The sequence below is a fragment of the Hemicordylus capensis genome, chromosome 5, assembly GCF_027244095.1.
Source record: "Hemicordylus capensis ecotype Gifberg chromosome 5, rHemCap1.1.pri, whole genome shotgun sequence".
Taxonomy (NCBI): domain Eukaryota; kingdom Metazoa; phylum Chordata; class Lepidosauria; order Squamata; family Cordylidae; genus Hemicordylus; species Hemicordylus capensis.
The window spans coordinates 215,809,709-215,832,483 of NC_069661.1; the positions used below are offsets into that span (position 1 = coordinate 215,809,709).

Below are 22,775 nucleotides of genomic sequence, written 5' to 3' on the forward strand. Positions count from 1 at the left end.
GAAATGTGAGAAAGATGCAGAAGGGTAGTGGCAGCGGCAGCTGCAAAAGCAATTGCTGGAGAGGACTTTGGGCACACACAACATTCCTGTCACCTTTGCCTACTTCTTTTGCAATCTCTGTGCCCTGACTCTCCTTAATGTTACCCTAACCCATACCTCTTACTGAGGTTTCCAAGAAGCCTAAGACAAGTGTGGCTGGAAGATAATAAAGCCCTATTGCCTTCCCCAGACCTCTCAAACTCTTTCTCCTGGTTACTCACCAGCAGGTCTTCAGTGTATACATGTAGTCAGGGCCAGTGCTACCATTAGGCCAACTAGGCAGACGCCTAGGGCGCAGACCTCAGAGGGGCACAGAGTATAGAGTGTCGATGTGTTAGGAGTGCCCTTAAAGTTCAGAATGATTTGTGGGCCAAAATATTTTCTTTAGTATTTGAGAAATATAATCAAAAATTGATGTATTACCTATTCTTGCAATTTAAAATAAATTTAGCAGTTTCAAGTTTTGTGCTTTTCATTTTTTTATACAAAACATCTGTTTTTGAAAATCAAAGTTGAAATTCTTTGGGGGTGGTGGTGGTGGTGCAAGTACTTAGCCTTGCCTAGGGTGCAAAATAGTCTGGCACCGGCCCTGCATGTAGTTAAGCATATATATACTTATTTTGCTGCAATGTGCATCCCTCCTATTTTTATTGAACCTCATTCATCAATTTGTTATCCATTCTCCCAGTTTGGAGAGATTCATTTGGTGCCCTTCACAGTCTGGTTGGGTTTTCACCATCCTGAATAACTACCCGCTAACTTGGCTCCTTTACTGCTTACCCCTGACTCTGCACCACTTAAAATATTAAATAGAACTGAACCCAGCCTAGATCCTCAGGAGGCCAATGGCTTATTTTTCACATTGTGAGGTGTCCGTTTACTCTCACACTCTGCTTCATGTTCTTTAACTGGTTACAGATCCATAAGAAGACCTGTCCTTTTCTTCCTTGTTTCTCATTTATGTAGAAGTTTTTGTTTAGATAGTTTGTCAAAAGTTTTTTGGAAGTCCAAGTTATAATGTCTGTCAGATCATTTGATATGCTTGTGGGCATTCTCAAAGAACTCCAAAAGGTTGGTGAAGCAGGACTTCCTTTTGCAGAAGCCATGCTTGTTCATTCATATATACTGTATATATATGAAAATATATATATATATATATATATATATATATATATATATATATATATATAAATAAAAATTCCTAGCTTTGACTATGCTTTTTGCCAATTTACTGAGGTCAGACATTAGGTTAGGAGGACAGTAATTTCCTGGCTCTCCCAGATCCCTTTAAAAAAAAAAAAAGGTATTATGTGAGCTAATCCTCTAGTAAGGAGGAGATATTTGTCGGGGTACAAAAGTGTTTGTTAATTGCTTGCCCCAGAGTTGTAGTAGAGCATAATGGAACTTTGAAACATCATCTATTGAGAGGGATTGTGGTACTATGGCAGGCGAATACCACCTTCATGGACTGTTCCTCTGGTCCTAGTTCAGTGTTTAAACTCAGTATCTTCCCTTTACCAACCTTACTATTTCCTCAAATGGACTGGCAACAAATGCATAGCTCATGAGTTCCTGGACAGCAATGCAAATGGGTGTAAGAGGTCAACATGGATTGGGCATAGGGCCCAGAGCTGTTGGATGAGATGTGCTCCCCCCACCGAAAAAAACCCTTTGTGCAGACTCACTTTATGAAAATATGAATACAATGAATACAATATTTATATACTGCTTTTCAACAAAAGTTTCCAAAGTGTACACACACACACACACACAGCATGTATCTGTGGGGGATTTGGGCTGCATGAAAGAAGGAAGGCAGATAGACTTACTAGGCACACGATTGATGGCTTTAAGGGGCCTCAAGACTCGTACAGTACGGATTGCAGACAAGTTAATATTCTGGAGATCCAGAGAATATTCCACCATCCTGCAAAAAGGAGAGAGACAGAATATAAGACACACATTTGAGACTGGCAGGGGAAGCAGGGGGTGTAGAAGCCAGAGTTGTTCACACAGGCAAAGAGGCACAAAATCCCTCAAGTGTCTGGATTCTTCCTCATCATATAACTCTGAGACTTTGCTGGTAGGAAAGCATTAGAAATGAAGCATCACTCCATGCATGTTAATAATATGTGAAGGTGCCCCCTGCTGAGGCTAGAAAGAACAAGCAAATGACTGACACTCAGTGCTGCTTATCTCAGGGCTGCATTTTTATGCAAGGATTTTGGTGACAGTATCAGGCTGCTAATCAGAGCATGGATCTTCCCATCTCTTGGGACCCTTAGACAAGAGCATGAGTACCCCTGGTGCTTTGCAAAAGCAGACACCAAAATCTCAGGGCAGAAACTCTAGCCCCTCCATGCCCTTTGGAGCAGAAATGAGCAGAAAAAGCGGCTCTCATAAACTGCCAGGAAACAGCCATGAGACTCCAACGAACCTCCTTTCTTTCCTGGCATTTACCTGTATTGTCTGTCATAAGGGATAAGAGGGCTTTGGTGTAACAAGTAAAGGTAAAGTTGTGCTGTCGAGTCAGTTTTGACTCCTGGCGACCACAGAGCCCTGTGGTTGTCTTTGACAGAATACAGGAGGGGTTTACCATTGCCATTTCCTGTGCAGTATGAGATGATACCTTTCAGCATCTTTCTGTATCACTGCTGCCCGATATAGGTGTTTCCCATAGTCTGGGAAACATACCAGCGGGGGTTCAAACTGGCAACCTCTTGCTCCCTAGGCAAGTAGCCAGTGGTTAAAAATGGTTCCCTCCTTGCCCTTTTGGGGGGAGAAGCAATGCAGAGCAAGTGTGCAGTGAAGCCTTTTACTGGGCCAACTAGTCTGCAAGTGAGCTTTCGCACTCTGGAGTCTTTCTGGAAGAACCAGGGGAAGGTGAGCCTGATCCTAATTATAGTGGCATCAAGCAGATTCCCTGACCCAGATGATTCCCAGATTCCCTGATGCAGATGATATCTGATTCCCAGATCCCCTGATTCCCTGATCCAGATGATACCTGACCGAAGTCATATCTGCCAACATGTCCCTATTTTCCCATTCACTTGAATGGGAAAATAGGGACATGTTGGCATGTATGCAAAGTATTTTTGCCAATATAGTGTAGCCAGCATAGCGTAGTGGTTAGAGTGTTGGATTAGGACTGAATCCCCATTCAACCATGAAACTTACTGGGTGACTCTGGGCCAGTCATGTATCTCTCAGCCTAACCTACCTCACAGAGTTGTTGTGAGGATAAAAATACCATATACACCACTCTGAGCTCCTTGGAGGAAGAGCAGGACATAAGTGTGTGTGTGTGTGTGTGTGTGTGTGTGTGTGTGTGTGAAATATTTTGGTAAATATGTGGGTCCCAGGGGAGAATCAACAGGTAGGAGAAATCCTGGTAGTTTTGTGGAAGCAGTTTCATTCATTTCAGTGGTTTAGTGGAGTAAAGGTAAAGTGTGCCGTTGAGTTGGTGTCGACTCCTGGCGACCACAGAGCCCTGTGGTTGTATTTGGTAGAATACAGGAGGGGTTTACCATTGCCATCTCCCGCGCAGTATGAGATGATGCCTTTCAGCAGCTTTCTTTTGCATTTTAAAATTTTATTGGCTTTTACAATAGCTTTACATTCCAACTACATTCATTTATTTAAGTAAATATTGACTTCCCGCTTACCTGTCTGCATGGTTCACATTAACTATACATATAAACCATTGCTATAATAATTCAAAACACATACTCCACATTACTACTCAATTTTACTCAACCCAACCTGCTGTTATTACAACTTTCAGCAGCTTTCTATATCACTGCTGCCTGAAATAGGTGTTTCCCATAGTCTGGGAAACATACCAGCAGGGATTCAGCAACCTCTGGCTTGCTAGTCAAGTCATTTCCCTGCTACACCATAGGAGTGACTTATCAATGTGCACCTCCCTCAAAGTTAATGCCATGCCTCTTTAATTATTGACTACATATTATTAACTACAGCGACTGGCCACGACTCTCCGAGGTTTCTATCCCAATTCTACCTGGAGATGCCAAGACTTGAACCTGGGGCCTTCTGCATGCAAAACATGTATTCTACCACTGAGCTATGCCCCCTTCTACATGTGAGGAAAATGTCTTACAGCAACATTCCACCCTGTGCATCTCTCCTTGCAGAGATCTAGACTACAGTGCTGGGTTCCCTCATCAGAAGTCATTCATAAAAGGTCTGCTGGCTTCTGTGAGGTCAAGGTCTCCCTCCAGGTATCATTGTGTCTCTACTGCAAGCTTGCTCCATTGCTCCCCAATTAAGGGGAAACCTAGAAAAATCTTTTCAGAAACCTAGCAGTCCACACAGCAGGATTTCCCCCCTGAATAACCTTTAAAGCAGAGCAGTTCCAAGAAAGGGCAAGGGGCGTGCTGACACTGGTGTGTGGGAGACAGAGGGGAGGCACAAACAAAGACCAACATCCCATCCTCACCCCTGGTAATCTGAGAGCTGTTATAAAGCTGTTAAAACTGATTCTTTCCTTTTCTCTTTAGTTAATTGAGAGTGGAAGATGAGTGACCCTTTTGCTTCTCAAGAGGCTGTCAATCCAAAACACTCATGCTTAGGTGTCAATTCTGCTGAAATCAATAGCACTTAATACCAAGCAAGTGTGTTTAAGGGCAGGGTGAACAACACACCTCTGAAATTTGGTGGTGATGGTACATATAGGGCTGCTTCACACGCAACAGCAGCAAGTTCGGCAAGTTTGTTTCCACTCAGATTAGCTTGATTAGTCTGGTTTTATTGCTTAGATCACTATATGTATTGTTTAGTGGATCAGGATATTATTTCATTATTTTAGTCTTGTGTTGCTGTATTTTAGTTTTAGTTATGTGTTTCTTTTCTGGTCAGCGACTATAATAAAGATGTTGAAGTCTGGTTCCACTAACTGCTGGTCCTTGGCAAGTGTGTGCTTCCGGTGCAAGCCACTAGTCCCTTGCCTTCCATGTTGTCTGAACCCATAAATGCCTCCGCCACCCAACATCTGTAACCAAGACTTGAAGTTGGTGGTGGATGTTGGGTAGCAGAGGGAAGTGCAGGCAAAGGCAGAGGGAAGTATAGAAATCGAATAAATAATAATAATTAAAATAATACAGTGCAGCAAAGGCAGGATGCCTCTGAGTACCAGTTGCAGGGGAGTAACAGCAGGAGAGAGGACATGCCCTCACCTCCTGCCTGTGGCTTCCAGCAGCATCTGGTGGGCCACTGTGCGAAACAGGATGCTGGACTAGATGGGCCTTGGGCCTGATCCAGCAGGGCTGTTCTTAAATGTTGTCTGGCAACCCAACATTTCCAGGTTCGGATGACATGAAAAGTAGGGAACTGGTAGCTCATCCTGGGAGCGCTTGCTTGCTGGGACCTGGTGGTTGGCAGAACCGGATTTGCCACCATTATGTGTGCAGCCACCCAGAATTATATAGGAAGCTGTCTTACATCAGATCAGACCATTGGTCCACCTAGTTCAGGATTGTCTGCCCTGATCAGCAGTAGCTCTCCAGGGTTTTTAGACGAAAGTCTTTTTCAGCCCTACCTGGAGATGCCAGTGATTGGAATTGGGACTTTCCGTGTACAAAGCTGATGCCCTACCAATGGGCTACAGCCCCAACTCCAAAGGCATCACAAGTCAATGCAGAAAAGCAAAAGCTCTGTACAAGTAGATCAAGATGTTTCACTTAAAATGCATTGACAACTAGTTATAATACAAATTGCATTAAAAATAAGCATCCCAGTGTCTGCCAATTAACCCAGTGGCTTTTGATGCAGTGGTCAGAGAGCCGGACAGTGGTGGCCCGTGAACACGCCGCTGGGGGGGGGGCATCAGGCGGGAGGCACCTTTAAGGGTAAATGAATTCTGTGCTTACCACTGCAACCACTGCACCAGAACGGCGTGCCACCCAGCAGCCCCCTGTGGCGGGGAATCACTGTCGCCACTCACTTTTCTTACATGGACTTGAGCCCACGCCAGTGGCCAGGTGAGTGGCAGCAGCGATTCCCCACCGCAGGGGCTGCTGGGTGGCATGCCATTTCTCTGAACAGCATTCAGGTGCAGTGGTTGCGGAGGTAAACAAAGAATTCATTTACCCTTAAAGGTGCCTCCTGCTGCCCACCCAGTGGCACGTTCATGGGCCACCCCTGGAACTGGACTAGGACCAGCGAGACCTGAGTTCAAATGCCCATGGAGCCATGAAACTCACTGAGTGATTCTGGGCCAGTCTGAGCCTAAACTATTGTGCTATTGTGAGGATAAAAATAATCATGTGCACTGCTTTGTGCTCCTTAAAGGAAGAGTGATAAGTATAAGTGAGTAAGTGCATAAGTAAATAAAGGATTGGCCTGAATACTGAGAGGTGGGAACAGATTTACATCTCATGGAGCAATTGCCTCTGTGTTGTACTTTACATCTCTGTAAGCAAACTGCGGATAGTACCAAATGTTCAGAGTGAATGTGGCACTGAACCCCAATTGCTGAGGGGCAAACTGAGAGCGAGGACTCTTGCCCTTATGGTCTCCTTGTGGACATCCGAGAACCATCTGGTTGGCTACTGTGGGAAAGCAGGATGCTTGAAAAGGTGGAGCTGATCCTGCAGGGCTCTTCTTAAACTGCTTGTTATGACACATGAGGGGTTGCTAGCCCCTCTTTACAGAAGCAAGAAATGAGAGGCAGTGTCTCAGAAAAGCGGATCAAAAGCAAAACCCAACTCTCCTAAGCCCTGCTCCTGAACATTAATAGCAAAAGGGATTAGCGCTGATAGAATTAATTGGTATAATTAATCGATTAATTCATGAATCATATTAAAATTCAGAGCAGTCTCCTGAGAGAGAATTTTCAGGGCTGATGGCAATGTCATAAACAATATATGTTCCTCCCTTGAGTGAGGTGATGCATTCAGAATGATGTTTTTTTCCAAACAATAAATGGTTTGTCTGTGTGAGTAAGACAACAGATTTCCCCCCATTATTAGATTACATCAAAGGAGAGCCCCCTGCCCGCCCATAAGGTAACCGGTTCCCTTGTCAAACTGCTCTTACTGTAAAGAAGTTTGTCCTAATGTTTAACCAAATTTGACCCTTCTAACTAACTCACATTGGCTGACATCCTGACTGATAAAGCTCCAGTGCAACGGAAGAAGCAGTGGTACTTCTGAACAATTATCTCAGCTCCACTTCTGGTTCAGCGGTGGGGGCAAATTTCAACAACTTCCCCTTCTCCAGGAAGCACTCTGACCCACTTATCATCTCTTAGCTTGTCTCCCACTATCATTCAGGTTAAGGGATGGGGCCGTAGCTCAGTGGAAGAGCATCTGCTTTGTATGCAGAAGGTCCCAAGTTCAGTCCCTGGCATCTCCAGATAGGGCTGGGAAAGACTCCTGCCTGAAATCTTGCAGAGCCGCTGCCTGTCAGGTACACAGTATCGACTGAGATGGACCAAGGATCTGACTCACTATAAGGCAGGCTCCATATATTCCTATGACAACTAAAATTACTAAGTGAATCATATAAGGAGTGAACACACTTTCAGTATATGCATTACAAATGCTCTCAGGTTCTGGCTTCACCTGAGAATGTGTCTTATTGGTAGGCGTAACAGTGGGTCTTCTGCCTTCCATCTTTGAAAAGCATTGGATTGGAGGTGGTGGTGCACATGTCTAAGGGTCTAGGCGGGGGGAGATCTATGCTCTGATAAGCGCATGTGTGCCCGCGCGCACACACACACTCTTCTGTGCAAAGTGCTTTGAGAACTTTTGTTGAAAAGCAGTATGAAGAGCTCAGCAGCAAGCTCTGCCTTGACTTATGTGGATGCATTATAAAGTCTGCAGAGAGTCCCCCAATCCAATATCACTATACACATGGAGGGTTCCCTTCTGATGATTAGGAACTCAAGAAAAGCAGAGGTCCCAATCATGCAGAGAAAGAGGGAGAGAGAGAGAGAGAGAGAGTGCCAGCCCGCCAGAGTCCTGTGCTCACACAGCCCTATGGCTGGGGTTCTCAACAGAGGTTATAATGAACTCCTATAGATCAAAGGTGGAGCCTTCTGCTGCTACCCCACTTCTCTCCATGCGTGTTCGCAGTAGAACATCTGAAACCAACTCTAGTGACACATCTACAAGCTGTGCCTTGCCTTGTTCTGATCGTTTGGCCTCGCTATGTAACGTGGGGGGATCTCTGTATTCAGGATCTATTCGTGCGTCTCTGACTAAGTAGACTCTTTTTCGGGAAAACTTTTTCTATTATGAATGAGTTAGTCTTTCAGGCGTCACATGTCTCCCTGTTTTTGCAGCATACGACTAACACAGTTTTTCCTCTGGAATTGGTATTCTGTTCCAGGGTGCTTTCCAGACTAGCTGCTGGAACAGCAGCAAAATGCCTCCGTTCAGGCAAGTCACACTGAAAATGTAAACAGCAGGGGGAGCAGTCTCGCAGGAACTAACAACCCCTCAAAAAGAGCAACTTCCTTGTGCCAGATATACGATGTCCTAGCTCTATATCACAGTGATTAAATTCCGAGACAAGGCATTGGCAATGTGAACGGCACTCTGCTGTCCGCATAGAGACTATGGTGTCACAATGCAGGAAGTGTTGAAGCACACTTCTGAGATCTGACATGACCCTGTTGCAGAGTCTAATCTGGAAAGCGTCCTGGTGGGGGTCAATGGCCAAACTGGGACTTTTGCTGAGGCATGGGGTCTGAATACTGGTCAGAGTCCCAGGAGGGACACAGACCTCAGTACGTCTGAGTGGAGTACAGTCAGGTAAAGGGTCAGGACCTCAGATAGTTCCAAGCAGTCAAGAGAGCTGGATACAATAGAGGAGATCAGATGTTGCTCCAGCAAATATTTTATATCATTTTATACCTTTTGCCCAGACAGCGTAGTCTGGCCTTGCCCATTTCCTGAGGAAGGCTATGGGGCCTTGCCCTATTTTGTTGGTGTTGACTCAGGTGGTGCTGGATAATCTCTGCTGGGACTGACATGTCCTCCAGGATCTCCTCTGGGTAGAGAGCCGGTCTTGGGGTAGTAAGCATGAATTGTCCCCTTTGCTAAACAGGGTTGGTTTGGGTTTTGGTTTGCATTTGGATGGGTGACTTCATGTAAGCAATGTCTACTGAAAGATATTCTTTTTAGGGTTGGGGTCATAGCTCAGTGGTAGAACATCTGCTTTGTATGCAGAAAGCCCCAGGTTCAGTCCCTGGCATCTCCCACTAGGCTTGGGAAAGACTCCTGCCTGAAATCTTGGATAGCCACTGTCAGTCATTGTAGCCAATACTGAGTTAGATGGACTCAGTTTGAAACCTACTCTGGGAAGAGCAGAAGGAGCTTCAGGAGGTGAGCAAGCTTTTCTAAACAGAACATCAAGCATTTCCCCCTTCAAACTAAATAACAAGAGGAGGAGAGATTTTGAGGGGCTGATTTCTCTTTAAGGGAGAAGTCCTAGTCTGTGTGTATGTTATTTGCCAGGGCTAGCAAATTCCTGTGGCATCCAGTTTTTGTTTCTCTCTGCCTGGAGGGGGTGGAGTCAGCTAGGGCTGTGGGAGACCCCACATTCCTCTGAGCCACATTCCTGTGCCTCAGTTTGAAGCCTACTCTCTACATAAGAGGTGAAGGCCCGAGAGGATAGCGAACAGAGCAAAGCAAACAAGACATTGGAGTTTTGCTGGAGTTTAGCAGGAAGTGTGCAGGGAGCCTGGAATAAGTATCTGTGATCACAAGGAGCCCAATGGAGAAGAGAAGGTAAGTACAAATCCCTTCCTCATATATGTATTGATCCCTTCCTCATATTTTTGAGAAAGGCAGTTTGGACAGTTAAATAGCTGACCAATACAGCTGAGACCTAGCCTTCTAATAAAACTATCTCTAAATACTATAAACTGCCAACGAAACCAGTTATGAAAATAGAAAGTCAGCAGGGGAGGGGCCACTTCCCAGTGTATTGCACAGAGTGTCATATGTATGGCTATTTGTTCCATGGGCAGAAGTCATGGGTGTGTGCTTGGTGCAAGGAGCTCCTGGCTCTCAGGAAACATGTTTGTTCCCTCAAGACCAAGGTGGCGGATATGGAGAAGCACAGAGAGGCATGCAAATGAGACCTTCAGGGACATGGTAGAGGTATCACACTCTAGGGCTGATAGCTCCTCTGCTGTTGGAGACAATAAAGGTCTCAGGGAAGGAGGACATAGGTCTGAGAAAGAGGGAAATGATCCTTTAGAAGGGACACCTTCTGTGGAAGATGAGCCCATATCCTCTTGCACAAGGGATACTCCTCCGGGGGGTGGGGGCCTCCTTGAAGTGGGTGATTCAGTCATTAGAGGTATAGAGAGATGGGTTTGTGACCCGCGTGTTGACTGCATAGCAACTTGCCTGCCTGGTGTAAAGGTTGCAGACATCACACAGAGTCTAGATAGACCGTCAGGCAGTGCTGGGGAGGAGACAGCTGTCGTGGTGCATGTCAGCACAAACAAGGTGGGGAAATGTAGTTGGGAGGTCCAGGAAGCCAAATTTAGGCTGATAGGTAGTGTATTGAAGTCCAGGACCCCCAAAGTAGCATTCTCAGAAATGCTACCTGTTCCATGCGCAGGTATAGTGAGACAGGCAGAGCTGAGGGGTTTTGATGCCTGGATCAGGGTCACACAATGCCCACCTCAAATCTACTTTGTTGACGGCACAGCTAACCACTAATCTAATTACATCTTTTCATTTCTCGAGGGGGGTTCTTATATCCCTGCTGCAGTTAAACTATTTGTATCTAAAGTCCACCCTCAAGTGTTGTACAGAGCCCAAATAGGACCTGTTACCAACTTTTCGGCTTTAGAAGCCCTGCAGTCCAAATTTCTGAGATCTATGTTGTTAGTCCCCCGATGCGTGCCTAATGTTGCGTTAAGACGAGAGGTGGGTATGATTAGATTGGAAACTTGTTATTGGAGGAATAGCACATTATTCTGGTTAAAATCTGTCTTCTCTTGTGTAGGATTGGCCCCCCTTATTAAGACTGATTGTTTCAGATTCAAGTGGAAGACCCAAATTATTGACAAATTGGCTCATTATGGTCTCTCAGGATGAGATTATCAAAATGGGATATGATTGAGCCAGGACTGAGATCAAACAACGTATCATGGATATGGAACTGCAGGAAGAAGTTGCTTCCTTGCCTAAGAATGTCTTTTTTGGAGGATCAAATGCTTAACATCAAACCAGCTAGCTATTTGAGTCTAATTACCATTCCTAAATTCAGACGTGCTTTGACGCTCGCCCGTCTAAATGTGCTTCCATCTGCTGTTATGGAGGGAAGATTTAAAGGTACCCCCTTCTCTGCTCGACTTTGCCCCTGTGGGTCTGGTCAAGTGGAGACAAGTGCGCATGCCATTTTATATTGTAATTTCTATAGGGACGCCCGCTTAAGATTAGTGTCCCCTTTGCTGCAACGTTTTCCTGGGCATTTGGATGACTTTTCCTGGGCATTTGGATGACTTTTATTTGAAGTATTTACTGTCCATTCTTGATGACGACCTAATCAGCAAAATGGCTAGGTACTGTTATATCATTTGTAACATCTGCTTAGGTTTCCAATAATGTTTTGCTTTCTCTTTTCCATGCTTTCTCTTTTCTCTTTTCCATGATTTTTGTTTTATGATTGTAATGGAGGGTGCTCTGCTCCCTTTGGCTATCAGCAAGATCTATCTGGACTTCACCACATCTGCCTTAATTCTAACCTGTTAATATTGCGTCATAATTTGTGTGATTTATTATGCTGAGTTTCTTGCAAGTATGTATGTTTTACTAAGTGGCTCAAGGTTGACTCAGCCTTCCATCCTTCCGAGGTCGGTAAAATGAGTACCCAGAATGTTGGGGGCAATATGCTAAATCATTGTAAACCGCTTAGAGAGCTCTGGCTATAGAGCGGTATATAAATGTAAGTGCTATTGCTATTGCTATTGCTAAGTATTGGTCTATGACTGCAATAAAGAATGATGATGATGATGTCTGGATGAGGCATTGGTGCCGGGAGGAGGGGGTTTAGATTTGTTAGGCACTGGGATACATTTTTGGGCAAGCAAGACCTGTACAAAAGGGATGGGCTGCACTTGAACCAAGATGGAACCAGACTACTGGTGCTTAAAATAAAGCACCAGACTACTGGTGCTTAAAATAAAAAAGGTTGCAGAGCAGCTTTTAAAATAATGCCTGGAGAATAGCCGACAGGAGCTGGGCAGTATTTGGTTCAGCAAATGCCATCCTTTAACATGCGAGGGTGCAAAGGATTCAGATAAAACAGAAGGGGACAGAGCAGAACCACATAAACAGCAGACAGAAGCCTGTGCCAGCTGGTCAAAGAGTCAAAAGAAAGATAGCATACACCAGGTAAGAGATTCAGCGTATAGGTGCTTATATGCCAATGCCAGAAGCCTCCGAGCCAAGATGGGTGAGCTGGAGCGCTTGGTTGCTAATGCAGAAATAGATATAGTGGGCATAACAGAAACATGGTAGAACAGTGAGAACCAGTGGGACACTCTTATCCCTGGATATAAACTCTATAGAAAGGACATGGAGGGGCACCTTGGAGGTGGAGTAGCACTGTAGGTTAGAGAAGGGATAGAATCTAACACGGTAGAAAACTTAGGAGGACCAAAGTCCTCCACAGGAACCCTGTGGGTGACAATACAAGGCCTGAAAAGAAATGTGCTACTGGGGACGTGCTATCGCCCTCCCGATCAAAATGCTGACAGTGACTAGGAGTTGCAGCAGGAAATCAGGGAGGTGTCAAGGAGAGGCAGTTTAGTAATAATGGGTGACTTCAATTACTCACACATAGACTGGGTAAATTCACAGTCAGGTAATGACAAAGAGGTCAAATGTCTAGATACGCTGAATGACTGTGCCCTAGAACAGTTGGTCTTGGAACCAACCAGAGAGAAGGCGACCTTGGACTTAATCCTGAGTGGCACCCAGAACCTGGTGTAGGATGTCAGTGTCATCGACCCTTTAGGGATCAGTGACCATAGTGCGATCAAATTCAGCATACAAGCGGGGACAGAATCACCAAGGAAGTCTAATACTGAATTTCAGAAGAGGAAACTTCTTTAAAATGAGGAGTATGGTGAAAAGAAAGCTGAAAGGGAAAATCAGGAGAGTCACTTCAATCCAGAATGTATGGCGTTTACTCAAAACCACAATACTAGAAGCCCAGTTAGATTGTATACCCAAAAGGAGGAAAGGTACCACTAAGTAGAGGAGGATGCCAGCATGGCTAACAGGTACCGTCAAGGAAGCCATAACAGGGAAGAAGACTTCCTTCCGAAATAGGAAGGCCTGTCCAAATGAGAAGAACAGAAAGGAACACAAACTCTGGCAAAAGAAATGCAAGGTGACAATAAGGGAGGCAAAAAGAGAGTTTGAGGAAAATTTAGCTAGAAGTATCAAAGGGAATAACAAAAACTTCTTTAAAGACATCAGATGCAGGAAATCAGCCAGGGAGGCGGTTGGACCATAAGACAATGAGGGAGTGAAAGAGAATATTAAAGAGGATATGGAGGTTGCAGAGAAGCTAAAGGAGTTCTTTGTTTCTGTCTTTGCTGCAGAGGATACTGAGCATATACCTGTTCCTGAACCAGGCTTTTTGGGGATAAGGCTAAAGAACTGAGTCGGATAGAAGTGACGAGAGATGATGTTCTAGATTGTCTGGGGAAAACTGAAAACCAGCAAATCGCCAGGGCCAGATGGCATCCATCCAAGAGTCCTCAAAGAACTCAAATGTGAAATAGCCAACTTCCTTGCTAAAATATATAACTTATCCCTGCAATCAGGCTCTGTACCGGAGGACTGGAAAGTAGCAAATGTAACACCCAGGGGCGTAGTAAGGTTGGAGTGGGCCCAGAGACAAGATTTTAAAATATGCCCCCCTCACTGAAGCGCAGTTCATGAAGTAAAATCTTTTAAAATCATTGTAAAATCATTTAAAATCTTAAATGAGGCTGAATAGTGGTAACAAAAAGCATAGTATGTATGTATGTGTGTGTGTGTGTGTGTGTCCACAATAGAACATCATCCTACATTATTTTTTTAAAGGTTTTGTAAACTGTGGACAATGCAAGTCATTTAATGGTACTAGAGAAAGACATGCTGTTCTGGTGGCTCCAGGTCTTAAAAATCACATCAATTTCGGAGAATGAATACAACTGAAGGAAGCCTGGACGGGTGCACGGCTGGGGGAGTCAGTCATGTGACTTGCCTCTGCTACCCCCCCCCAAGGCAGTGGGCCCCCAGACAACTGTCTCCCCTTGCCCTATTATAGTTACGCCTCTGGTAACACCGATTTTCAAAAAGGGATCTAGGGGCAATCTGGGAAATTACAGGCTGGTTAGCTGAACATCCATTCCAGGCAAATTGATGGAAAGCATCCTCAAGGATAAAATTGTAAAGCACATAGAAGAACAGGCCCTGCTGGGAGAGAACCAGCGTGGCTTCTGCAAAGGTAAGCCTCACAAAGCTTTTAGAGTTCTTTGAGAGTATCAACAAGCGTGTGGATCAAGGTGATTTAGTTGACATAGTATACCTGGACTTCCAAAAAGCTTTCGACAAAGTTCCTCATCAAAGACTCCTGCGAAAATTTAGCAGTCATGGGATAAGGGGACAAGTGCATGTGTGGATTGCTAATTGGTTGAAGGACAGGAAACAGAGGGTAGGTATAAATGGAGAGTTTTCACAATGGAGGGAATGCAGGATGCCTCTGAGTACCAGTTGCAGGGGAGTAACAGAAGGAGAGGTGGCATGCCCTCAGCTCTTGCCTGTGGGCTTCCCAGAGGTATCTGGTGGGCCACTGTATGAAACAGGATACTGGGCTAGATGGGCCTTGGGCCTGATCCAGCAGAGCTGTTCTTATGTTCTTATGACCAGTGGTCTGACTTGGTATAAGCCAGCTTCCTATGTTCCTAACAAAGGTTAGAGAGAGCTGTATCCTTGGGTTGTGGCAGGGTGCTGGATCTGGTTTCCCCATTTCCACTGGGGCAAGGGGTTCTGGTGGTGTGCGGTGTCCTGAGCTCTGGGCCATAGCATCTTTCCACTTGGTCTCATCCCCTGAACTGTCTGTCTTGTCCCTTGATTGGGGGAGTCCTGAATCTGAGTCCGTGACAATTGGTTACTAAAGGGTGGGAACATAAATGGGGCTACGGAATGTTCCATTAGGTAATCTGTTTTGTCTTAATCAATCAAAAGTTCACATTCCTGCTCAGATATGAATGGATTCACTTGAGCAAGCTACTTATCTCTCAGCTTCACTTCCACGTCTATAAAATGGGGGTAATGGAATTCTCAAACATTTTGCAGATTAGGAAAGCTGCAGAAATGCTTAATAATAGTGTGCCCTGATTCTTCTCCCCAAATAAGACATTTTATAAGTTCAACTGCACATAATCACATACAGAAGGCTCTGAGCTTGAGGCCTGTCAGCACCTGATTGACTTAACACAATATTAAAGAAGAAGGTTTGCTCTTGCTGCTGAATCAGGTCTTCCTACCCTTGCCTTGTCCCGCCACGCCGCTAACCCACAGGCTGCTCTCTGTGATCCATCACTCAGTCCTCTTCCCTGGCCCAACAATACAAAGAGCAAATGTCAAAGCCTTTCACACAAGTACCTGTCAAAGGGACACATTTTTCAATGCAGGGAGGTAAACCTGTCAAAATGTTGCGGTTGTTTTCTCTTTCCCTCTTTGATCCCCCTCCCTACGCTCAAATTTGGAGTAATGGCGTGCAATGATTTGTTCCCTGAAACGCAGTGGTGTTGATGTACCCCCACCGCTCCCACCCCCTGAGCCCTGAGGGGGTGTGTGGATTTTGTGCAGGTGATAAAAATATTCAAGCTTCTGTTAAACAAAAATAAGTCAGAGAGACATAGACATGCTTCCTAAAAACCAGGCACAGTAGACAGGGAACTGAGGAAAGATACATACCCTCATATGTACAAGCCCACAGCCTTCAAGTTCACGAAACTTATCTAGGAATATCAATACACATATAGAAGCATCTTTGCAAATGAATTGCAGAGAATAATAGGCTAGTTCTTATGAGCAGCAATTGGGAAGGATAAGCACCCTACGCAGGCTTCAGAGCTGTGTACACTCCCATTTTGTCATCATGTGCAAGTTAAAAGCAAAGTAGGAAGCAGGGGAAGAGATTGTGTGTGAGGCTAACTGGGTAGGAGGAAAAGGCATCCTACCCAGCATGAGCCTTGCACACGATCACTTCCCTAGCCTCCGACCTAGATTTTTGCTGATAGATGGCCCAAAATCACGAGCATGCACAGCTCTTTCCCACCATTTTCAGAAGCTTCCAGAGCCTCCGGGAACCTAGCCCCCTGAGTCCCATTGAATTAATGCTTCATTATCCACAGATTCGTTATCCATGGAAAACAGCGGGAATGGGACTCCCACAGATAATGTGGCACACCTGTACATCATGTTTTTTAAACCTCCCCTTCCCCCGTAGCACAATGTGACGCACTCCCCCTCCGGGCAAGTATATAACATATATCATGACTCCTCCAGCACACATTTTGAATGCCAGCAACATATAGTTGCATTCATTACTTGTAAGAAATGGAGAAACCCATTGGGCAGTATCTAGACTTAATCAGTAATGACTAGGTCCCATTGAAATTAATGGGACTTAAGTTAGTCATTTTTTATTTTATCATATTTTGTACCGCCTGATACGTATATCTCTAGGTGGTGCCTAGATTACAAGTTTATTTGATTTCAGTGGTGCTTAATCATGACACTGCTCATTATATTGAACATGAGAAATTAAGTAACACTTTTGCACTTGCATTGAACCAGAGGTGTTGCTAGGTATTTAAAAGATCTAGGGCTGGACCTACAGCATACCCACTTTGATATATTAAACCAGATCATACCTCCAGCAGAAGAATGACATTTTTAAAAAGTCTCCGATATTATTATACAAATCCTATGTAGGCGGAGGTTGCAGAGAGCTAAGTGAGGCTAGGAGCTCTCTCTTTCAGACTCTGTGCAGGTTTTTCCACTGCTTCACTTCACTTCCTATCTGGAAGAGGTCAGGGAGGTGGCCAATGAGATTCAGGGCTCTGAGCAATTCACTGGGGGCCTGTGCCACCCCCAAATGATGGCAGGGCCGGATTGGGGGCATTGAGAGGGCGGTGGAATGTATGTGGGGAGGGCGCTGGGTTTTGAGCAGAATGGGTACTTAAGGGTGGGAGTATTCATTGCTGCCGAGTACGGTGGGGTGCAGAGACACACCGTGGGTGGGGCACGCCGGGAATATGCCCTGTTGCCCTGTGGGCCAATCCAAGCCTGAATTTTGCCCCTGAATTGAACAAAATCTCCAGAGAGCAAAGAACAGTTAAGTCTGAGATGTAACCAGGGTTTGTCAAGGTATGAGCACCCTTCCTTCACACCACCGTCCTCATCTGCATTAGGAGGCCAACATCGTCCCTCATATACAAATAGAAGCTTACTGGCAGCTAATATACTATTTGAACAAGTAAATACAGGAAAGGATTAGGAAGCTAAACCAGTGATAAGTGGTGAGGAAACTCTCCTCTGCGAAAGGATTTGAGCACAGAGCTTGTAAGATAATTTAATGCATGCAGCAGTACTTGACAACTTGCGTCGACTTCTCCTTTGGATCATAGTGTCAATCTCTTGGTAAAATAACAAGCCCAGCCCCCCACCCCCACTTCCCTGGAAATGAGGGCTTATTTTAAGTTCAACAAGTTATTCTGAGAAAAATTATGTCAGAAAGCATTGACATAGGAGAGTTGACTTCACCACGATTTGACAAGAGTTTACCCGATTCAGCATCCTTGAGTCTGAATTACTTGTTACGTAGCTGACCTGGACCTGGGAACCTGGGACTTTGCCAAACAAATAGGTTGGGGTATGGTGATGATTTGTAGTGGGCAAGAAGGGGAACAAGGGAGTGACTTAGCCTGGTTTAACTAGTTTAATCTGGAATAAACTTTCTTTAAAAGTCCCCTAAAAGAGAAACATATTTAGGCTTGCCTGTAGAAGCAGACAATCTTCTATATATTTATTTCTCTAAGATGTACCCATGGCTAATCCCATGTGTGGCAGCTCTCGCGAGAGTTCACGAGCAGCTGCCTATTACCCACAGGGACAGGGGAGAAAATAGTGGTGGCGGCGCCAGCCGGCCAGGGGGGAAATGGTGGTAGAGGCTGGCCAGCAGAGAAAACAGTGGTGGGCGGAAGGAGTCGGAGGGGGGGAAGCGGCAGCCGGCTGCAGAGAGCAAGCGGTGGCCAGGTTGGCCGGCCAGGGAGGGAAAATGAGCTGGGGGGGGGAGGAAATGAACTGGGGTGCGGAAAAGAACAAAATGGGGCTCGGGGGGGGACAGGGAGAATTAGGGGCACAGATGTCTGTGCCAGGTCAACTAGTAGACCATTAATCACCCTGCCTGCTTCAGGAGCTTTGCACACTCCAGGTTTTTGATCATCCTGGGTACAAGTGCTAGGTAGGATGGTGCCATCTTTTGTCTCACAGAGAATCACTCCTCCCTCCTCCTACCTAGCTTTTTGTTAGCAAAGGTAAAGGTAAAGTGTGCCATTGAGTCAATGTCAACTCTTGGCAACCAGCCATGTGGTTTTCTTTGGTAGAATACAGGAGGGGTTTACCGTTGCCATCTCCTGCGCAGTATGAGATGATGCCTTTCAGCAGCTTCATATATCGCTGCTGCCTGGTATAGGTGTTTCCCATAGTCTGGGGAAAATGTTCCCATAGTCTGGGAAACGTACCAGCAGGGATTTGAACCGGCCACCTCTGGCTTGCTATTCAAGTCATTTCCCTGCTACACCATTAGGTGGCGTTGCTTTTTGTTAGTACATGACTGAAAATCGGTAGAATGCGCAGCTCCCAAATCTGGGTAGAACACTTGTCCTATCCAATTAATGATTGTGTGAACTGCCTTATTGTATGGAAGGAAGGTGGAGTCAGTACAGACATAAGGAATAACTGTGGAAAGTGAGAAGTGAAGGCAATCAATGGTAGTAGTATTTGTATTCTACTGAGACAGGTGAGACAAGCCTGTCTTTTCTAAGAGCTTTATTTCAACTACATACCAGGCCTGGAGCCTTTCTGATGGCATCATCAAGCCCTTCCCCTAGAGGGGAGTAGCCCTTTATACGACAGTATTTGTAGTAGCAGTAAAGACAGAGATGCTGAGGAACCATCCCGACTAGAAGTTACACTTTTAAAAGTCACAAGTAAAACACAAATCCTGATTCCCAAATATGTGGAGTTGAGCAGCTCCTACTCTGCAGCAGCAAGTAGGCACTTTGTACATGTTTGGAGGAACCCTTCTTTATTACTACTTTACATTTCCAGGGCTGACGTTCTGAAGCTGACTGATCCACAGCTGCAGGAGAGCTCCCTATTATTGGTATAAGAATGAAAGCAGGGAGGCCATAGAAAGGAATCTAGGCTCTCCCCACCTGCCCTGTCTGCTGAGGTCAGCTTTCAGCTTGCTATGCACAGAGTGGTTGACACAACTTGTCTGGCATGCAGCATTAATTATTGGGGGCTCAATGTGGCTTATGAAGAATCCATTGTGACATCTCTAAGGCAGGGCCAGCGGCTCTCGTCAAGAAAAGTTACTTCAATTGTGTCTGTGCTCTGAATGACTAAGAAGGGGCCAGTTAGTCATTTGGAGATGCAAAAGGGGGTAATGAAAGGAGAAAACAGAAAGATGAAGTGGTGGTGAAAGGTGAGCACAGGTTCCTTGTTGTTTCAACCTGTGTTACAACAGTCAAAATCAATAAGGCATTTGCTCAACAAAATCCTGAAGTTAACAGAATTCATCTGCAGCTTCCATTCTCTCTCTCTCTTCTTTCCTCTGTAGTTCAACCCCATTTGAACTACAAACATCCATTCTGTTTTCTTTGCTAATCTTGCTTTCAGACATTACTCCAAGGGGTAGTGGCTGATCACCACAAAATATTCCTCACTTTCCCTTTCATCCCCCCATCCACCACCAGACTAGAACTTTACAGCAAAATGTTAGATAATATAGGCATAGTATATATGATGATCCTAGGCCTATTTTATCTATCACTTAGGCCTAATATATGATGATCCTCCCCATCTTAAGTGGCAGAGCAGGGAAATGCTTGACTAACAAGCAGAAGGTTTGAATTCCCGCTGGTACTATATCAAGCAGCAGTGAAAGAGGAAGATGCTGAAAGGCATCATCTCATACTGTGAGGGAGGGGGCAATGGTAAACCCCTCCTGCACTCTACCAAAGACAACTACAGGGCTCTGTGGGTGCCAGGAATCGAAAACGACTTGACGGCACACTTTACCTTATATGATGATCCTATAGCTTGAAAATAGTTTGAATTTTTTAAAATGCCTCCATTAGTTAAAGAAGCCTCTTTCACTCACTCCTCTACCGCAGAACAAGCAGCGGAAACCAGTGCAGCCAAGTAGTAAGAGACTCCTCCAGCCTCTCATGAGCCAATCCAACCCCTTAGTTTTCTTCCTGGCCAGAAACCGAGCTGGGTGTGACCGTGTGGGGGTGCAGGATCATCTCCTTTGCAGATTTCAGCTGGCCTGGTACTGACCTCTGTCCCCACGCCAGTCTTTCCTGCCACATGGTCTTGGACAGGAAGAGAAAACTGGCCTGGAAAGCAGACTAGGAGGCTATTCCCACAATCACTGGAAAGTGGCTATGGGAGCTTAGCCCGCTTTCCAGTGTTCCCAAGGTGCTCCCAAGGTGGCTAGTCCGCCTAATTCCCTAATTCCCTCTTCCCTCACATGAGGTTAACAGAGCAAGTTTTAAGCATTTTTTTGCTCGCGTGGGGCATCTTGGGATTTGGGACTTGGGACACAGAGCACCCACCGGCTCTGTGATGGAGCTGGCAGTCGTGTGGGCGGCCGATCCGGCTGCCCAGGGCTGCACTTTGATTGTCTGCGGGGAGAGTGGGCTAAGCTACTCTCATGACAGATCATGAGACAGATCGTGAGAAGAGCTTCTAGAAGTGTTGGCCTTTTTGTTTTTTTTAAAGCAGTATTTTCTAAGAGGAAAATGGCTTACTTTCTAAATAAATTTGAAAATGTCAAACAAGCTTCATTAATAAGTTAAATAAACTAACAAAATTAATTACTTGACCTCGATAAGTATTTAATGTATAACAAAATCCTCATGTTGCTCGCCTAATAAAAGTATTTGCCACCCCTTTGCTCTTCCAAACTAGTTGATCTAGAGCCACCCCAGCCTATTTCCTTGTCCTCTCAGTATCTTCCTTCCCACCCATTCTGTTCAACGGCAATCAGCATCTTGGATCACCTGTTCAGTTCAATTCACTAGAGACCCTCAGCTAACAAAAGGACAGTCCTGGTCATTTGCACTATGCATTGGCCCATCTGTTAAACAGTCTGACCTGGACCTGAGTGCATCAAGTGTGCGTGACCTGTGGCTCTTTCATCATACTGGAGCAGACAGTAAGCATACTGAAAGAAGCACACAAGCACCCAGGGCCATCAGCTCATAGTAATGAAATGCACAAATCTGACACACTGCAACTCTGAGGATCTTACCAAATGATCAAAAGCCTGGAGTTTTCTATAATCACTAGAAATGCATTAACATGGATCCAGAATCGGTAGTGCAACAGCTTGTTCCCATGTCAGAGAATTGGAGGGAGGGGAGGGGAACTATTACTGCTGTTCACTGCTAACAAAACAAACAAACAAACAAACACTCTTGTAAGGGCAGGAGAGATCCATAAAATATGTCCCCAGGGGTTGCACAAGTCTTGGGGACATATTTCTAGGTAGCATAGAGGGCTTCCTGGGGAAGGTAGGGCATCAAGAGGGCAGTTAGTTGGGAAATTCTGTTAGGCTGCTTTCTCACTGCACAGATGCATCCTTGTTCTGTATGTTAGCCAACAAGTGGGAGAATCCTTACTGCCATTGGCCATATTTTTTGTTAGTTAAAGAGCTAGATAAGCATGCTCATACCAGAAGGTTATTGTTGAGTATCCAGTTTCTAAATCAAAATTAAACCATTTGGAGGTTAATGAACAACTAGGGATGGTGAGTTATTTTGCTCAGCTCCAAAGAGGATACAGATGCTATCCAGTAGGTGCTCATGACACTCACTCACAAGAAGGGGCAGCATTCACTGACAGAGATAGTACCACATTTTCTCATGGACAAAATACTGCATTTTAAATGCAAATAATGCACACGACTGCACAGTTCAGGGCAGTCATTTTTTTCCTTGTGCCAGTTGCAAATGAGCCACACTCTTAGCTCCTGAGGAATGCAAATAGGTCACTGGGGCATTAGTTCAGTGGTAGACGAGATGCTTTACATATAGAATGTCCAGGGCTCAGTTATCCCTATCTCCAGTTTAAAATGTCTGAGGTAGTGGTAGCAGGGCTGAAAAGGCCTCTGCCTGAATCTTTGGAGAGCTGCTGCTGGATAATACTGGCCTAGAAGGATCAAGGGTCTCACTCAGTATACGACGGCTCTTTCATTAGGATGGTTCACCACATGCAGCACCAGCCATTTTCCACGCTAGGGCAAACATCCTCATTGAGGGCGCTCAGCGCTTGTGTGGGCGTCAGCTTTGAATGTCACTCTTAGCTCTCCTCCTCAGTATCATGCTCATTTTGCTTTCTAGCACACACTTCTCCTACCCTCCAGAATTGAAGGGCATGCTTAAAATT

The 22,775-nt window shown here is 45.2% G+C and overlaps 1 protein-coding gene across 5 annotated transcripts in view; it reads right to left on the bottom strand.

The window, feature by feature from the left end:
• CACNA1I (calcium voltage-gated channel subunit alpha1 I) overlaps positions 1 to 22,775 on the bottom strand; it is a 228,718-nt gene that overhangs the window by 173,441 nt on the left and 32,502 nt on the right. For all 5 annotated transcript variants that reach the window (XM_053253047.1, XM_053253048.1, XM_053253049.1 and 2 more), the window contains exon 3: positions 1,869 to 1,966. In XM_053253047.1, the coding sequence (XP_053109022.1) occupies positions 1,869 to 1,966 (98 nt within the window). The remainder of the gene's footprint in view (positions 1 to 1,868; positions 1,967 to 22,775) is intronic.